The sequence below is a fragment of the Eurosta solidaginis genome, chromosome 1 (genome assembly GCF_040869045.1).
Source record: "Eurosta solidaginis isolate ZX-2024a chromosome 1, ASM4086904v1, whole genome shotgun sequence".
NCBI classification, from domain to species: Eukaryota; Metazoa; Arthropoda; class Insecta; order Diptera; family Tephritidae; genus Eurosta; species Eurosta solidaginis.
Genome location: NC_090319.1, coordinates 22,270,928 through 22,288,666, shown reverse-complemented (window position 1 = coordinate 22,288,666; position 17,739 = coordinate 22,270,928). Strand labels below are relative to the sequence as shown.

Genomic DNA, 17,739 nt, shown 5'->3' with positions numbered 1-17,739 from the left:
GAAGATGGCTGTAGGGATTGCGGGATTCCGCTAGACACCCGTGGATTGCTCTTCCATAGCTGGACCTCGAGTCAGCTCAGCAAACGTTGGGCGGACACTACGTTTTGCAGGGTAGCAAGATCTTTCTGGCCGAAAGTGGATGGCAGGAGGTCTGCTGAAATAATTGGGTTCACTACGGCTCACCTATCAATGGTCATTGGGGTTTTGACAGGGCACTGTCCCATGGCTACCCATGCGGTATGTCTCAATATATTGGCAACTACTTCCTGCTGCAGCTGTATGGAGGATGATGAGGTGGAATCACCAAATCACTTTATGCTTGATTGCCCAGCTTTTGCCAGAACTAGGCGAAAGTACTTCGGTCGCGACTCACTTAACACCGCGCTCCCAGCGCCTTGTCTCTCGAAAATTGTTCAAAGCATAAAAAAGCTTTTCATGCAAAAGTTGTACAAAATTTTATCTTCTGTAATATTATTAATAAATACAAATGGCGTTAACCCCAACGAAAACGAGATATTTGTGAAAAATTTCCAAAAAATGAATTTTTGGTGCCTTTTATGACAGAAATGGCACCTTGCAATAGAAGGTTTTGAAACAAGTTTGAAAACATCAAAATAAAAATTTATACAAAAAATTAGTTGGTATCCGCGAATTCCGAGAGTCCTACGTTATTTTGCCTAAAATTACTAGTCTAAAGTAGTTTTCTTGAAAACTAAAAATTAGTTTTCTCTGAATTTGTATTAAAAAACAAATTCAAATATGCAACTGTCATGGCAGTGGACTTCGATTCGAGGTCTACAACTTCACAGCCGATTACTCTAACCAAGAACTACATATCTCGTACATGTAGCTTTTGTGAGATACATATATTCAATCAAGTTATCTTTATGAAAAAAAAAAAAAAAAAATTCTCAAATTAACAAAAAATGTATGCAAAAATAAAAAGTTCTTACCCTTAATTCAATATTAGTGCAGTGGATTTCTAGTTGAGGTCCACAAATTTACAGGCGAGTAATCATATTCACTAAGCTATCTCGTACATGTTAATATGTGAGAAATTTTCAATCAAGTTGATTGGAGAAAAATGTGTCTTAAAATTAATAGGCTAAAAGCCCGTGATTGCCAGACCTTCGTAATTTTATAGTAGCTGAAATTTCGTCAGCGCATACTTCCACCTGAAAAAGGAATGCTGATATACCATACCAGGGATGCACCTTAACGTTAAGCTAATCGTTTATCAAAAAATGTCCACCGTTTCCGTTGAAACACTCCGAAATATTATCGATAAAGAAATTATCAAGATAAATTGTATCTTGTTTTTAACCGAAACGAAAAGCTTTCGTTAACGTTAAAAACGTTAACAAAAACGTTATACTTTATATTTTAATTGTGCTGGCAATCCTATAGCCATGGTGAAGCCGTAAGGTGGTAGCAGCGAGCGGACATGCACACAAACTCCATGTAATTTGTTTGTGTAATTCGTTGGTGATAATGTCAAAAATACTCTGAGAAATGTTCGTACTGTCAAAATTCATGAGAAAAGTTGCAATCAGCTTGGCTAATGCTTTCACCTCTAATGACTCCGCCACCAATCAGCTTTACCAGCATAGTTTGAAATTAATAATCAACATAAACGATTTGATTTCGTTTTGATATGGCAGAAAACGAATCAAAATCATTTCGTTAATTATAGTGAAGAAATGATATCGGTTCGCTGGTTAAGCATGCCTGTACCATAAGGCTTAAACAAGAGTGGTTTTGTTAGATATCGTGCAAAAAATTAACAAAATAAATAATAGTTTAAAAAAACTGAAAAAACACGCTTTTATACCAAACCGAACTAAAAAATAGAAAATAATTTTCAATTAAAAAGAGTTTATATAACAGTAGTAGAAGGTCAAACAATCGTTTATAGTTAATCACCTCAAAATAAAATTATAATAAAATTTAAGTTATTAACTGAATAATTTAATTCAGAGTAAAAAGCGTGGGTGCATTTGACTACATTTCATATCTTTCCTCTCAGATAGTTGCCAACAGAATGATTGTATCATTCAGTATCAAGCACCCCACGCTTTTTACTGTGACTTAAATTATTCTGTTAATAACTTAAATGTTATTATAATTTTATTTTGAGGTGATTAACTATAAACGATTGTTTAACCTTCTACTACTGTTATACAAACTCTTTTTAATTCAAAATTATTTTCTATTTTTTAGTTCAGTTTGCTATAAAAGCGTGTTTTTTTAGGTTTTTTAAACTATTATATATTTTTAATTTTTTAGTTCAAGTAATTTTAAAAGTTTTAGTCGAGAGTGATGAAACATCGAAACGCCAGTGGTCCATGGATGAATCCGCCCCACGGCACCGAAAAGGGCCAAGACGCAGGGATGCTGGACGCGGTCTTTCGCCGAAATTGCCAAGGGCCGGCAGATCATTGGCATTATAGACGAGATCAACGAAGATGGCAGGATCCCGAAACAACAGTGGAAGTGGATTGAGGCCGCGCTCGCTTTGGTGGCCGTTAAGGTTAAAAAAACAACCCTGGTCCACCACCATCTTACACCGATGCAGGGTGGTTCCAGGGCAATGTCAAGCTAATTGCCTGTGACGACGCCAAGTCGGTCAACCGTTATAGGGCCGCCGTCACGCTGATAGGGTTAGTATATCCGGGCGCGCGCTTTAAGGTAGTGGAGGCGCGTGATATCCCCTCACGACCAAGGGCTAGAGCCTGGGTTCCAGTGACGCCAACGGCCCCAGCTAACATCCTGGAGCTACTCCTGGAGTACAACCCGCCACAGGTTTGGAAGTAAACCCGGAAAAAACCGAGCTTGTTCTCTTCACGAGGAGGTACAAAGTACCAAATCTTACACCGCCAAGTCAAGTATTTGGGAGTCATTCTCGATAGGAAGCTATTATGGAGTGACCAAAAAGGCAGCAGCAGAGCTGTTCACCTGCAAGGGGGCAATTGGCACCTCCTGGGGATTGTCCCCTAAGGTGACCTACTGTATTTACACAGCCATTGTCTGCCCGATTCTTCTTTATGGTGCCTTGGTCTGGTGGCCTGCACTTGCTAAAAGTACCTATCTTTAAATGCTTCAAAAGGTGCAACGGAGTTCGGAGCTCTGGCTTACCGGAGCTCTCGGCTCCACTCCAGACTTCGTTACATACATACATGGATACATAGATAGATACAGGCCAAGCTAATAAAAGCGTGTTAAAAAGGGCTCCAGTATGCCTTTTCGTAGATATGCCACGCATCCACTTCTATCATTAATAAAGGAATGCGTTTTTCGCATTATGTGCAAGGTTTCAAATCTATGGCCATTTTGGGTGGTCACAAGTTCAATTGACCTGATGGCCGTTGACCTTATATCACCACACCATCACACTAATGCATTTCCATCGAGCCTTGATACGTGTGCAAAGTTGCAATCAAACTTATAGCCATTCAAAGTGGTGACAAGACCAATTGACCTTATGGCCGTTGACCTTATGTCATCCCACCATCACATTATTGCATTGTCGACGAGCCTTGGTACGTGTGCAAAGCTTCAGTCAAACTTATGGCCATTCAAAGTGGTAATAAGGCCACTTGACCTTATGGCCGTTGACCTTATGTCCCACACCATCACATTAATGCATTGTCATCGACCCTTGATACGTGTGGAAAGTTTCAATCAAACTTATGGCCATTCAAAGTGGTGATAAGGCCAATCGAGCCTTGATATGTGTGCAAAGTTGCAATCAAACTTATAGCCATTCAAAGTGGTGACAAGACCAATTGACCTTATGGCCGTTGACCTTATGTCAGCCCACCATCACATTATTGCATTGTCGATGAGCCTTGGTACGTGTGCAAAGCTTCAGTCAAACTTATGGCCATTCAAAGTGGTAATAAGGCCACTTGACCTTATGGCCGTTGACCTTATGTCCACACCATCACATTAATGCATTGTCATCGACCCTTGATACGTGTGGAAAGTTTCAATCTAACTTATGGCCATTCAAAGTGGTGATAAGGCCAATCGAGCCTTGATATGTGTGCAAAGTTGCAATCAAACTTATAGCCATTCAAAGTGGTGACAAGACCAATTGACCTTATGGCCGTTGACCGTATTTCAGCCCACCATCACATTATTGCATTTTCATCGAGCCTTAATACGTGTGCATAGTTTCAATCAAACTTATGCCATTCAAAGTGGTAATAAGGCCACTTGACCTTATGGCCGTTGACCTTATGTCACCACACCATCACATTAATGCATTGTCATCGACCCTTGATACGTGTGGAAAGTTTCAATCAAACTTATGGCCATTCAAAGTGGTAATAAGGCCAATTGACCTTGTGGTCTTTGACCTTATGTCACCACACCATCGCATTAATACATTGTCATCGAGCCTTGATATTTGTGCAAAGTTGCAATCAAACTTATCGCCATTCAAAGTGGTGATAAGACTAATTGACCTTACGGCCGTTGACCTTATGTCACCACAACATCACATTAATGCATTGTCATCGGTCCTTGATACGTATGCAAAGTTTCAAATTAATCAGACTTCTAGAAACCGGTGAAAATTAAACCCAAAGATTCCGTTACATACAGGCCAAGCTAATAAAAGCGTGCTAAAAACAGACCTTATTTTCGTCATTTTATAAAAGCTGATTTTCATATATTGTCTGCATAACGATATCAGAAGTAACTAGCTTGGGCCCGTATCGTGTGTTATGATTCGTATCGAAATCAAGTTTTCACTCAAACATTAAATCCCCCATATGGTTGCCAAGCCTAAAAACTACTCACTGGAAAAAGCTACAGGCCTGCCAAAATACTGCTCTCAGAACCGCCACGGGCTGTCTTCTTATGTCCCCAGAACACCATCCACATAATGAGGCGAGAATACTCCCCATGAGGAAGAGAAACGAGATGCTAACCAAACAGTTCCTGTTGAATACCCAGAAACCTGGCCATCCCAAGAGACATCTGATTGATGAGCCAACGCCGGCCAGGGTCATTATGAGGAAATACGGCACCTGAGAACTCAGCCGTATGAAGACAAAAAACACAAGCATGTCCTCAGTGACCTCCACAAACAGGCGTCGGACCTTTATGCCAGGAACTGCCCGGTGCATCCTGTACTCAAAAAACAATACTCAAATCTAGCAGAAGAGGAACGCACACTCTCCAATGAAACGCGTGTCACTCTAGCTCAACTGCGATCTGGATACTGTAACAGGTTAAACTCTTAGCTATCCAGAATCAGTCCCGACATATAAAATGTATGCACTGCTTGCAATATGTCCCCACATGACACCAACCATTTCTTAAATTGTAATGTGGAACCAACGCCTCTAACACCCCTCTCATTATGGTCCACCCATGTTGAAACAGCAAGTTTCCTTGGACTCCCGTTAGTGGATATTGATGACAATGTGTAATCGGTCGCACCTATTTGATGGGGCGAAACACTCTACAACAACAACAACAACATTTTCATTTAGCGCCACCTTGAAACGATAAATATATTTGCCGTACAGAAATGTGAAGTTGTTACTCACTACATTAAAATTTTCTTCAATTTAAAGAAAGTTTTTTTTTAAGAAATGCTTTCCTCATTTTTAGTAAAAGATTTTTTCTGAGTGTATGAATTCTCAAACTAAAACGTTTAATTAAATTAGGGCAGGGGAAAGATCTCTCTCGATTGTTTGCGATAACATTGTTTGTATAATCGATCTTTAATATATGCGTTTAAACTATCGGCTCGTAAATAATAGCGTCGACTGGTAAAAATATGTATATGGCATGACTTTGATTGGATAACGGTTGGTTGTACAGTAGGGCGGGTCAAATTGTATGGGGAAAAAACTTCAGGTGCACATCAAGTTTCTGAATCTATGGGTCATACTGTGTAATATTGTCCATGGCACCATATGTCTGAAATGAATTTCGAGCCTTCCTAATTTTCTTAGAAAATTTTATATCGCAATCCGAGTCCGAATTTGACATAAATACTTCAAATCTTAAAAAATGGGATTGGCATCGACCCTTTTATGACTAAGCAATTTTCTATGTTTCGGGAGCCATAACTCGAAGAAAAATTTACATATCGTAACAAAATTGGGTACACATATTTTCCTTATAGCAGAAAATATTTCTAGTAAAAATGGACGGGATCATTTAAAGGGTCGTAGAATAGACTAATAAGCTATAACCTAGCAAAAATAGTTTTGAATCAATGATATTTCACTTAACAAGTTTTATTGTAAGAGGAAATGGGGAGACATTTTTTTTAACGGGCGGTGCCACGTGTTATGTAGAAAAGTAATTTATCTGAAAAGAAATGTGCAATTGAAGCTCACGCTGAGTATATAACGTTCGGTTACAATCGAACTTAGACACCTTTACTTGTTTCATTAATGTTCACTTGATTCAATAGGTTGCGAAAAAAATTTGATTAAACAACTAAGGAAGGCCAAGTTCGGGTGTAACCGAACATTACATACTCAGTTGTCAAATTACAGCTTGCAAAACTTTTAAATTTCCTTCTTTTAAAAGTGGGCCGTGCCACGCCCATTGTCCAAAATTTTACTTATGTTCTATTCTGCGTCATAAGGTCAACCCGCATACCAAGTTTGCTCGCTTTATCCGACTTTGGTAATGAATTATCACACTTTTTCGGTTTTTCGAAATTTTCGATATCGAGAAAGTTCGATTTCGTTCATTTTAAATAGCGACCTGAGATGAGGGCCCAGGAACTCACCAAATTTCATTAAGATACCTCAAAATTTACTCAAGTTATCGTATTTACCGACGGACGGACGGACGGACATGGCTAAATTAATTTCTTTTTTAATATATAGAAGTCTATATCTATCTCGGTTAGTTTATGCCGTTACGGGGTACCGTTATGCGAACAAAATTAATATACTTTGTGAGCTCTGCTCAGCTGAGTATAAATAAAATTAAAGAAAAAAATCTTTTTTAAAAATAAGCTTTTATTATTTTGGTTAATAAAATTAACTAAAAAGTAAACAATAAATTTACTCTAAAGAAATATAACACTTTATAAGTTCATTGTATGATTAAACGACAATTAATACCATCAAAATTTAACACGTTTTTTATTAGAACAATTAGGACTGTGATATAAACTGTAAGATTTAATAATTTAGGTGTAAAGTTTTAATGATTTTTAATAATCGGGGATTGCCCATATTGCTTTTTTTTTTTTTTAAATGTATGAAAACATTTATTTGAAGCAATTTTTTAATTTTATAATTTATTTAATAATTTGGGAAAAACTTAAACAACGTGACATCAGGACGGACAAGGCGACAGCTGTTTCGATTATACCTTGTAAATCTCTTCAAAGCCTTTTCTCCCGGGAGTGGGAGTCGAACTCGCACCCCTACGATAGTTGAAATGGTTGTAAACGCATTCAGCTACGTCATGCCTGTTGGGAAGTCTTTCCCAATTGCCTTCTTTATGCATATTTTAATCTTTTACACATTGCATACTTCGTATGCAATTATGTGTTAAAGCTATGCTTGGTACGGCGGTAAAGTTTTAATGTTAAAAATATATAATTATGTACAATATAGAATTTTTTTGTCGCAGACGACAAAGCCTAATTATCGTTTAATCTTACAATGAACTTATAAAGTGTTATATTTCTTTAGAGTCAATTTATTGTTTACTTTTTAGTTAATTTTATTAACCAAAATAATAAAGGCTTATTTTTAAAAAAGTTTTTTTTCTTTAATTTTATTTTTTACTTTTTAGTTCGTTTTATTAACAAGTAATAGAAGCTTGTTCTTAGAAAAGCTTTAAATATAAGTAAAGGAGGTGAAACAAAAACACATATTTCAGTTACATCTGCGTATAATGCGGATTGGAATTTATTAGTACACATTTTATGCGCAGCAACTTCAGAGGTGTATTCAAAGTTTAAAGCATAGTAAATATAAGTATTGAAGTCATGAGCCTGGGCATTCGCGCAATTTTAGTGATGTAAATTGCATGGCGCCAGCGCCAATGCGGTACCAGCTCAATGGTAGCTCATTGACGAAATGACTCCAAGCGAATTTTGACGCTACTTAGTAGTGAGTGCGTAGTACATTTTACTTGCGCTATTGAGTGGAACGACTTTTGTGTGTCAGGCACGAGTTTGGTGTTATTGGCGCTACTGGCAATGATGACACTGAGCTGTTGACGGTAGCGCTGGTAGTTCAGATTTTGTATCAGAGAAAGAATTGATGACCCGTGTAAATTATTATGGCTTTGGCCGTGTAAATTATTATGGTGTATTTGTATATTTTAGATTTAATGCACAATTAATATATGTGTGTTTGAGCGGCCAAATAATAACAGTAGTATTGCTAAAGTGGTGCTTAGTTGATGGAATGTCGCTAATTTCCTAGCGATGATCAGCAGATTGTCAATATTTCGTTCAACGGACGCGCGAAATTGCCACATCGGCTCAAATTTTCCATTCTTGATTTAACTTAAGCTGTTATGCCAATATTTTTCAGCCAGCTTTTTTCAAATAGGTAATTTTTCCAAAAGCAAAATAAATTACAGAAAAGATTACAGAGTTAAACAGCCTTAAAAATTCAGCTATGTTGGTTATACACAGAAATACAACAGAGGGTTGTGTCTCCGCTTTTCGTAAGCGTTGAGATTCACCACGCGTGATTCACCACGTCCAAATATCACAATCCACGGATAGGTACCGGCGGGTTTGTATGGGACTTAGGCTGTTATGCCAAAGTAAATACAAATCTTTACCGATAACTGTGTTATCGATTAATTTATCGAATTCTAACAAATTAATATTGCATTGTCATCGGAGTTATACATGTGTGCAAAATTTCAGCTCAATCGGACACCGGGAAGTGTATCAAATTTAACTTGCAAAATTCCATTACAGACAACAAAAGTGAAACTAAATAAAAGCTTATAAAAAAGATAGGCTTTGCAAAAGTTGTTTCGTAGTGAATGCACGTCTAAACAAAAATGCTATTATGTTTATTTGCTACTTTCGGTTATAGTTTGGTTGACTTCACCAATTTCCAAATTATTCTTTGAGCCCCTAAATGTGAGCTAAGCCACTCGTATTACATATTAAGTACTTAAAACATACTCCACCTACATTTACTATCCTTCCAACATATTTTTCACTAAATTGCACTTTAATTAAATTTCACTTCAATATTTTTCTCCTCATATTTGTAATCAAATGGATTTTGGACAATTTTACATTTCATCGTACAATATTTTGTAAATGCGCCATATAACCATAAAAACACCAAACCAACCGCTTTCATCTGCGACCGATATCAAACCGGAAAATCTTGCAATCCACAATTCCCATACAAACGCGCAGCTCTACAATTCATTTGGGCGAATATGATATCAGCAAGGAAATTGATTGTATACAACAAGATTGCAATAACAAAGTTGTAAAATTGGGATATGAACAGGTGATTCCACATCCACAATATCAGCCAAACAATAAAAATCGTCATCACGATATTGCTTTAATACGACTGGCAGAAGACGTGGCATACACGGATTTCATTAGGCCAGTTTGCTTACCGTTGCCAAGTAGCAGTAACCGTCAAGCGATTAATGTGGGTGAACAGTTAACGGTAGCAGGTTGGGGAAGAACATTACTTGGTAGGTATTATCTATAGATATATTTATATGTATATATATAATATTTTAATGCACACAGACATAAGCACATTTGTTGTAAATGTAAATGCATAAGTAAGCTTAGTAGTGAAGCTGGAAAAGGTGGGCCAAAAGAAGTAAATCGAAAAGAGGCGTACGCGTACATTAAGCAAAGATGGTGCCTTGGAGCGTTAAAGTGATTGCACTTTACAGTGGTAGTGTTGCAATGGGGTTTATTAAAAAAAAAAAAATACATAAACATTGGGCCTGAATACTTTTTCCTGCAATAAAAAATGTCCAAGGGTAATCTTGATATATCGCTCGAAGTTGGTTTATTTTAAACCTGTCTTAGGTAGTCTCAATGCAGTTCAGAATGTTGCTCAGTGCCTTTTGGATGAGGCGCATTGTTGTTTTGGGTAAACAACATTCCCACGTACCTAATAAACGCAACTCTTTTAGCTCATTATACATATGTATATGTCCTCGGTAATTGCCGGGTACATTAATCTCACCAGGTACTTCTTAATTAGCTTTCGCCAAACCGGTTGTTCACCCATATAAACTAAATTATGAACGAAAGACCTAAACAGCCATAACTAGGAAAAATTTATAAACCTCAGTTCAGGCAAAGCAAAGGCTGTCCAAAAATGCATCCATTAAACTCAGTTGTACCGTCTGTAGCCTTCTTCTTCTTCATGAAGCAACAAGGAAAATCCCGAAGGCTTTAGGGAATTTTATCGATGTTGGTGGTCCTTTGCAGTATATGTATCTAGCACGTACCGTAAAATTTGACCATTAAGGCACTAGCCCAATTATCTGCGGAGAGTTATGATTTGAACACATTGATACTTCTAATTCATACAACCCCCTCCTTCCGTAAAGAGTTTAAGGTCGTTGGAGCCTCGCCTGCTAAATAAAACAGATCAGCCACAGATAGTTGGCGTTGATAATTGAGCTGGAGAAGCTTTGAGTTACGCTACACAACCCTTCAAATAGTGTAATACATGAACCCTATTCCTGCTTTTCATATAGCACATTTACCAGTAAGCACTCTTGCATTATATTTGCCTAATTTAGGAAGAGAGCGCGTTGTTCTCCTTCCACAAATGTTTTGAGATCATGTTATTATACCGGTTGGTCCACAGCAAAATCGTTATCTTAGTAATGTATTCCTTTACTTTTTTTCAGGAGGAAACACAGTATTCGTCATACGGAACCCCACTTAAAACCATTTCCAAAGCGTTTCTTGCCATATACTGAGCCAATAATTTATTTTAAGGCAATTATTTATCCAGCGCAATGCTACAGTCTACACTTTTTCCAAATTTATTTGGTAAACGGAGATATGATGTTAATAAAAGGGCAAATTTATTTGAGATATGCTCAACTGAATTTGAGGAAATGGCAAATGTATTTGAGAAACGGACAAATGTATTTGAGAAAAGGGCACATTTTTTTTTAGAAAAAATCAAAAACATTTATTAAATACTTTTCTCAAATACACTTGCCCTTTTCGCAAATAAATTCACCCGTTCCTCAAATACATTTGCCCTTTCCTCAAATTCATTTGACCATTTGTCAAACACATTTGCCCTTTTATCAACTTCATTTCCCCGTTTCTTAAGCACAGCTGGAAAAGGTGTAGACCCTAGCATTTTGTTGGATAAATAATTGGCGAAAAGCCATTAAAAAAATAAATGAAAGGCGCGATAACCCCCGAAGAGATTTACAGCCGGGCTTCTCATCCAATTTGCGTCGTGCTCTTTTTAATTTTTTCTACAAATTGGCGGGACAGAACCTTCTTGTTTTATGTCGACTCCGAACGACATCTGCAAGGCAGACGAGTTTTCACTGATAGCTTTTCATGCCAGAAATACACTCGGAGTGTTTGCCAACACAGGCGGGCGGCGACCCCGCTTAGAAAAATTTTCTTCTAATTGAAAAACTTGTTTCTAAAATTTTGATGTTGCTTTGCCCCGGGCGTGAACCCAGAATATTCGGTGTGGTAGGCGGAACACGCTACCATCACACCCCGGCGGCCGCCTAAAAGCCATTGGTCATTGTAATAAAACGGTGGTTCAATTCACAAAGACTCCAACGAACAAGTTTAAATGCCTACAGGAGACGAGTAATCGTTTTGTTATCGAAGTGCTATGAGCTACCTATCGACGACAAGGTTATCGATGCGCTATCGATTTTTTACAGACAAGTTATCGGTTTATTATCGAAAATTTTCCGGATTTTTATATCAAAAAGTTATCGATTTGTTACTGCAGTGTTCCTACTCTGTTATCGGCTTGTTGCCGATTTGTTATCCGAATAATATGAATTTGTTTAGGAAAATTCATCGATTTTTTATCGAAATCTAGTCAATTTGCTGTAGGGAATTCATCGAATTTTATCGAAAAGTTAGATATATGTCGACGTGTTAGGGAAAAAATGTCGATTCTTTATCAAAAATTTATCGATTCGTTATCAAAATATTATCGATTTAATATCGAAAAGTAATCGATGGGCATCGAGTTATCAATTTGATATCGACGACTCATGCGTTTGTGATGAAACAAATACCAATTAAAAAAAAATCGATAAAACATTGTAACCCGCCGATAACAAGCCAGTAAATAACCAATAAGCATCCGTTGACTAGGAGATAACAAGCCGACAACAAATCGATAACTGGACGATACTTTCGCTTTCTATAACAAGCATAGAGTAAAATAATACAAAATAGTGTTCTCTTGCATGTTAACAAATTGAACTTTATGTGTACTTTGTACTCACGTCTTTTTTTTTTTAAGTAGCATAACTCCATTTTTTTTTTTGTACTAATGTTTTGAAATTTTAAAAGAAGGTGTAGTTTAATATAACACATACAAATCTGTAAAAAACCCATTTCCAACGGAACTGTTTGTTGTGACCATTCTGAATTAGTTAAGCTTAGCTTCGACTCTGCCACTGTGCGTCAGAGTCCGACACAAATATTGATTCGGCCTACTTTATGTAGTAGCTAATATGTTTTTTTACTCATTTTATACATTGTTTAATCTTTTGTTATATAAATACATAAATGATTCTGCTTTTTTAATCTCTTGTTTTACTGAAACTTATGCATTTAAATATATTCTACTCATTGTCCGTTTTATCTTACTTCATCCGTATACAACAGCACGACAGAGCAATGTAAAACAACATTTAGCCGTGCCACTGGTGGATCATGATGCATGTGCGCGTAAGTTTTCTTCACGAAATACCAATCTGATTACATCCCAACTCTGCGCGGGCGGTGAATTTTCCAAGGATAGTTGTGATGGTGATTCTGGTGGCCCTTTGATGCGTCAAAATGAGCAGGGTCGTTGGTATTTGGAGGGTATTGTTTCATTTGGCAATCGTTGTGGCCTCGAAGGTTGGCCTGCGGTATATACACGTGTCGCCGATTACATAGATTGGATTGAGCAAACGATAAGACCGTAGATATTGTGCATTTTGGTGGAAGACCAAAGGTTCAAAAGAATATTTTGTGGTTATGCAAATGCAGCGCGAAGGAAAGACGTGTGCATTAAACGAATATGCGAATGTATTTGTGTAAATTTTGCTTTAAGTTTTATTTTAAATGACAATCATTAATTACATTAACATTAATGAGAACAAATATTTTTGTTTGTATGTGGGTTTATATTTTAATTAGAATTTAATTTTAAATCAATAAAAGTTATATTAATGCCATAAGGTTTAATTACATTCATTAACACCTGGGGATACAAAATATAACTGTTGGGCTGACAGTGGGAATTATCGCAATTTGGATGAGTGACATTGGTAGGATACACACACATATAAAGGGAGATTAAGTCTTCTTAGGCCTATTTCTTTCACTGTAGTGAAGGTCTTCAGCTTTTTCTGCTTCGTGACATCAACCTGATGACAAACAAATAAGGAAGTCTAAGTTCGGGTGAAACCGAACATTACATACCCAGCTGTACACTTGAAATGCTGTTGTTGTTTGTTTTGTGTGCTTAATAGTGCTACAAGGCTGCGCAATAATACATATATATATGGTTCTATTATAATTTTCGTTTAAAAGAAGCAAAAAGATACAGAGGCTAACACCAATGACCTTGAGCGGGTAGTAATGCAGTTTTCCTTCAGATATGGTGATTTCTCTACTATATTTACCTTAGATTTAACTTATTTTTTTTGCCTACTGCCCTTTTTAAAGTCATTTATATAACAGTGGGCGTGGTCCTTAACCAATTCTATCCACTTTTACTAGAAATATTTCCTGCTATAAGGAAAATATGTGTACCCAAGTTAGTTACGATATGTTTAATTTTTCTTCGAGTTATGGTCCCCGAATCATTGAAAATTGCTTAGACAAAAAAGGGGCGGTGCCACACCCATTTTCAAAAATTTTAGTGTTTTCCCATTTAATGTTATAATTCAATTTAGAAAGTAAAATCCTATTAATACAAAGCTCTTTTTCGCTAAAATATAGCTTACTATTTTCGTCTACGACCCTTTTAAAAATCTTTCATAAAAAGTGGGCGTGGTCTTTAACCGATCTCGTCCATTTTTTCTAGAAATATTTCCTGCTATAGGGAAAATTTCTGTGCCGAATTTTATTAAGAACCGTTAATTTTTCTTTGAGTTATGGCTCCCGAAACATAGAAAATTGCTTAGTCATAAAAGGGGCGGTGCCACGCCCATTTTTAAAAATTTGAAATTTGTCCTATTTATTGTTATAAATCCACTTGGGAAATGAAATACCATTGATATAAAGCTCTTTGTTGCAAAGATATAGCTTATTTTATTCGTCCACGACCCTTTTAAAAATCTTTTTGATAAAAGTGGTAGTGGATGGAATTTTGTTACGATAGGTTTAACAATTTTTGATTTATGATTGATAATATTTCTAATATTGATTTTATGACAAGTGGGCGGTGCCACGCCCATTTAAAAAATGGTTTCAAATTTTTATCAAGGGTCACAATATCAGTCCATGCGTCAAAATTCTAGGTGTATTATTTACTAAATAATCAGGTTTTTTGTGTTTTACAAAACGTTATATATATAAAAAGTGGGCGCGGCTATCATCCGATTTCGCTCATTTTCAAGACCAATCTACTCTGGGTCGGATTAGGCGTGTACCAAATTTGGTGAAGATATCTCAATATTGACTCAAGTTATCGTGTTAACGGACAGACGGACATGGCTCAATCAAATTTTTTTCCAATAATGATGATTTTGATATATGGAAGTCTATATCTGTCTGGATTCCTTTATACCTGTACAACCAACCGTTATCCAATCAAAGTTATAATACCCTGTGTACAAGTACAACGGGTATAAAATACTTATCGTTTATTCGGTAAGGTTAAACAGAACTTACAGCGAAAGGTCGCACTTTATGTAATTTTGAAATGTCAAAACTGTTAGCACGTTTGTTCAGGCCAGTAATTTCAATATCACCAGCATACGCAAGTAATTGTCGGGTCTTATAATAATTTGCAACGCAACATCACGGTATAATTCTGCTGCTCCAGTTATCTTCTCCAGTATTATGTTTAAGAATGGGCACAATAAGGATTCGCCTTGTCTGAATCCTCATTTGGTTTCGAATGGCTTGGAGTGGTCCTTTCCAATTCTTACGCAGCTGGTGGTGTTGCTCAACGTCATTTGGCAGAGCCTTATACACTTTGCAGGGAACTTAAGTTCATACATGGTAGCATAAAAGCAGTTTCCTTTTGCGCTGCCAAATGCTGCTTTGAGGTCGACGAAGAGTTGGGGGTGTCAATTCACTTATCGTTATTCTTCGCCAAGATCTGGAGCATCGTGAAGATCTGGCAGAAAGAAGATTTACCAATCAATAAATGAAAAGTGTAAGGCGCGATAACCTCCGAAGAGGTTTTAGGCCGAACTTCTATTCCAACATGCATCGTGCTCCTTTCCATTTTTCATACAAATTGGCGGGACAGGACCTACTTGTTTTATGCCAACCCCGAACGGCATATGCAATGCAGATGAGTTTTCACTAGGAGCTCTTCATGGCAGATATAGACTCGGAGTGCTTGCCAAACATTGCATAGGCGAACGCGCTTAGAAATATTTTCTTCTAGTTGAAAAGACTTGTTTCTTAAATTTTGATTTTGCTTTGCCCGGGACGTGAACCTAGGATCTTTGGTGATGTAGGCTCAGGTCGTTTCCATCACACCACGGCAGCCGCCAAGAAGACTGACCACTGGTAAGGTCTAATCAGTTTGTTAACAATGGGCTACAGTATTTGGCACAGTACGCTTGATAGAACCTTAAACGCGATATTAAGCAGGCTGATTCCGCGGTAATTATCGTAGTTTGCGGGATCGCCTTTCTTCTGGGTGTAGCAGAGCGTACGTCAGACCCCATCTTGAGGCATGTGTCCGCCCGACCATATTTTGCACTGATGCATGCTCTTTACCAAATCTTCGCCTACGTGTTTGAACAGCTCGGTGGGTATTACGTCATTATCTGTCGCCTTGCGATTTTTAGCCGGGATATTGCCATTCTTCGTCATAGCCGGGTGCTAGAACGCGCTCTCCGTTATCGGCGATTAAAGTTCGGGTTCGTCTTTTCACTCCCTAGCTAACATTGAGAAGAAGTATTCTCTTCCCAACTTAAGCAAACTCGGAGCGTCAATTACCAGGTCGCCATTATCGTTCCAGAACGTTAGGTGAGTTTAATTTTCTCTCAAATTCTTAGGCTGTAGATCTTGTGCTTAATAAATCTAAGTTCAATTTAAAACTTAATGAAATTTTAAACCTTCACTGAAGTGATAATTGTATTTAATTTGTTACGTAGTCTGTAAGATTTCATGTGTTTCATAGATTATTATTTCTGTGTAAATAAATTAATACAATAAATAAAAATTGATGATTAGGTTTTTGATTACTAAGAAATGCAACTTTACTATTATCATCCTGGCCAGAGTATTTTGAATTCGAGTATAGGGCATTATAACTGCCACTGTTATATCCATTAAACAGAAATAACCGCCATTGAAGAAATAAGGAAGGATAAGTTCGGGTGTAACCGAACCGAACTCAGCTGAGAGCTATGGACGCAAAATAAGGGAAAATCACCATGTAGGAAAATGAATCTAGGGTAACCCCGGAATGCGTTTGTATGACATGTGTATCAAATGGAAGGTATTAAAGAGTATTTTAAGAGGGAGTGGGCCATAGTTCTATAGGTGGACGCCATTTAGGGATATCGCCATAAAGGTGAACCAGGGCTGACTCTAGAATTTGTTTGTATGATATGGGTATCAAATTAAAGGTGTTAATGAATATTTTAAAAGGGAGTGATCCTTAGTTCTATAGGTGGACGTCTTTTCGAGATATCGCCATAAAGATGGGCAAGGGGTGACTCTAGAATGTGCTTGTACGATATCGGCATCAACTGAAAGGTGTTAATGAGTATTTTAAAAGAGAATGGCCTTTATTTCTATAGGTGAACGCCTTTTCGAGATATCGCCATAAAGGTGGACCAGGGGTGACTCTAGAATATGTTTGTACGATATGGGTATCAAATGAATGGTGTTAATGAGTATTTTAAAAGGGAGTGATCCTTAGTTCCATAGGTGGACGCCGTTTCCAGATATCGCCATAAAGGTGGACCAGGGATGACTCTAGACTGTGTTTGAACGATATGGGCATCAAATGAAAGGTGTTAATGAGTATTTTAAAAGGGAGTGATCCTCAGTTCCATAGGTGGACGCCGTTTCCAGATATCGCCATAAAGGTGGACCAGGGGTGACTCTAGAATGTGTTTGAACGATATGGGTATCAAATGAAAGGTGCTAATGAGTATTTTAAAAGGGAGTGATCCTTAGTTCCATAGGTGAACGCCTTTTCGAGATATCGCCAAAAAGGTGGAACAGGGGTGACTAGAATGTGGTTGAACGATATGTGCATCAAATGAAAAGTGTTAATGAGTATTTTAAAAGGGAGTGATCCTTAGTTCCATAGGTGGACGCCGTTTCCAGATATCGCCATAAATGTGGACCAGGGGTGACTCTAGAATGCG

The 17,739-nt window shown here is 37.4% G+C and overlaps 1 protein-coding gene across 1 annotated transcript in view; it reads left to right on the top strand.

Annotated features, from left to right (window-relative positions):
* The window catches only part of Sp7 (Serine protease 7), a 32,809-nt gene extending 19,402 nt beyond the window's left edge, over positions 1–13,407 (top strand). The window contains exons 4-5 of the mRNA XM_067782475.1: positions 9,389–9,681; positions 12,848–13,407. Coding sequence (XP_067638576.1) covers positions 9,389–9,681; positions 12,848–13,152 — 598 coding nt within the window. The 3' untranslated portion in view covers positions 13,153–13,407. The remainder of the gene's footprint in view (positions 1–9,388; positions 9,682–12,847) is intronic.
* The last annotated feature ends 4,332 nt before the right edge of the window (positions 13,408–17,739 follow it).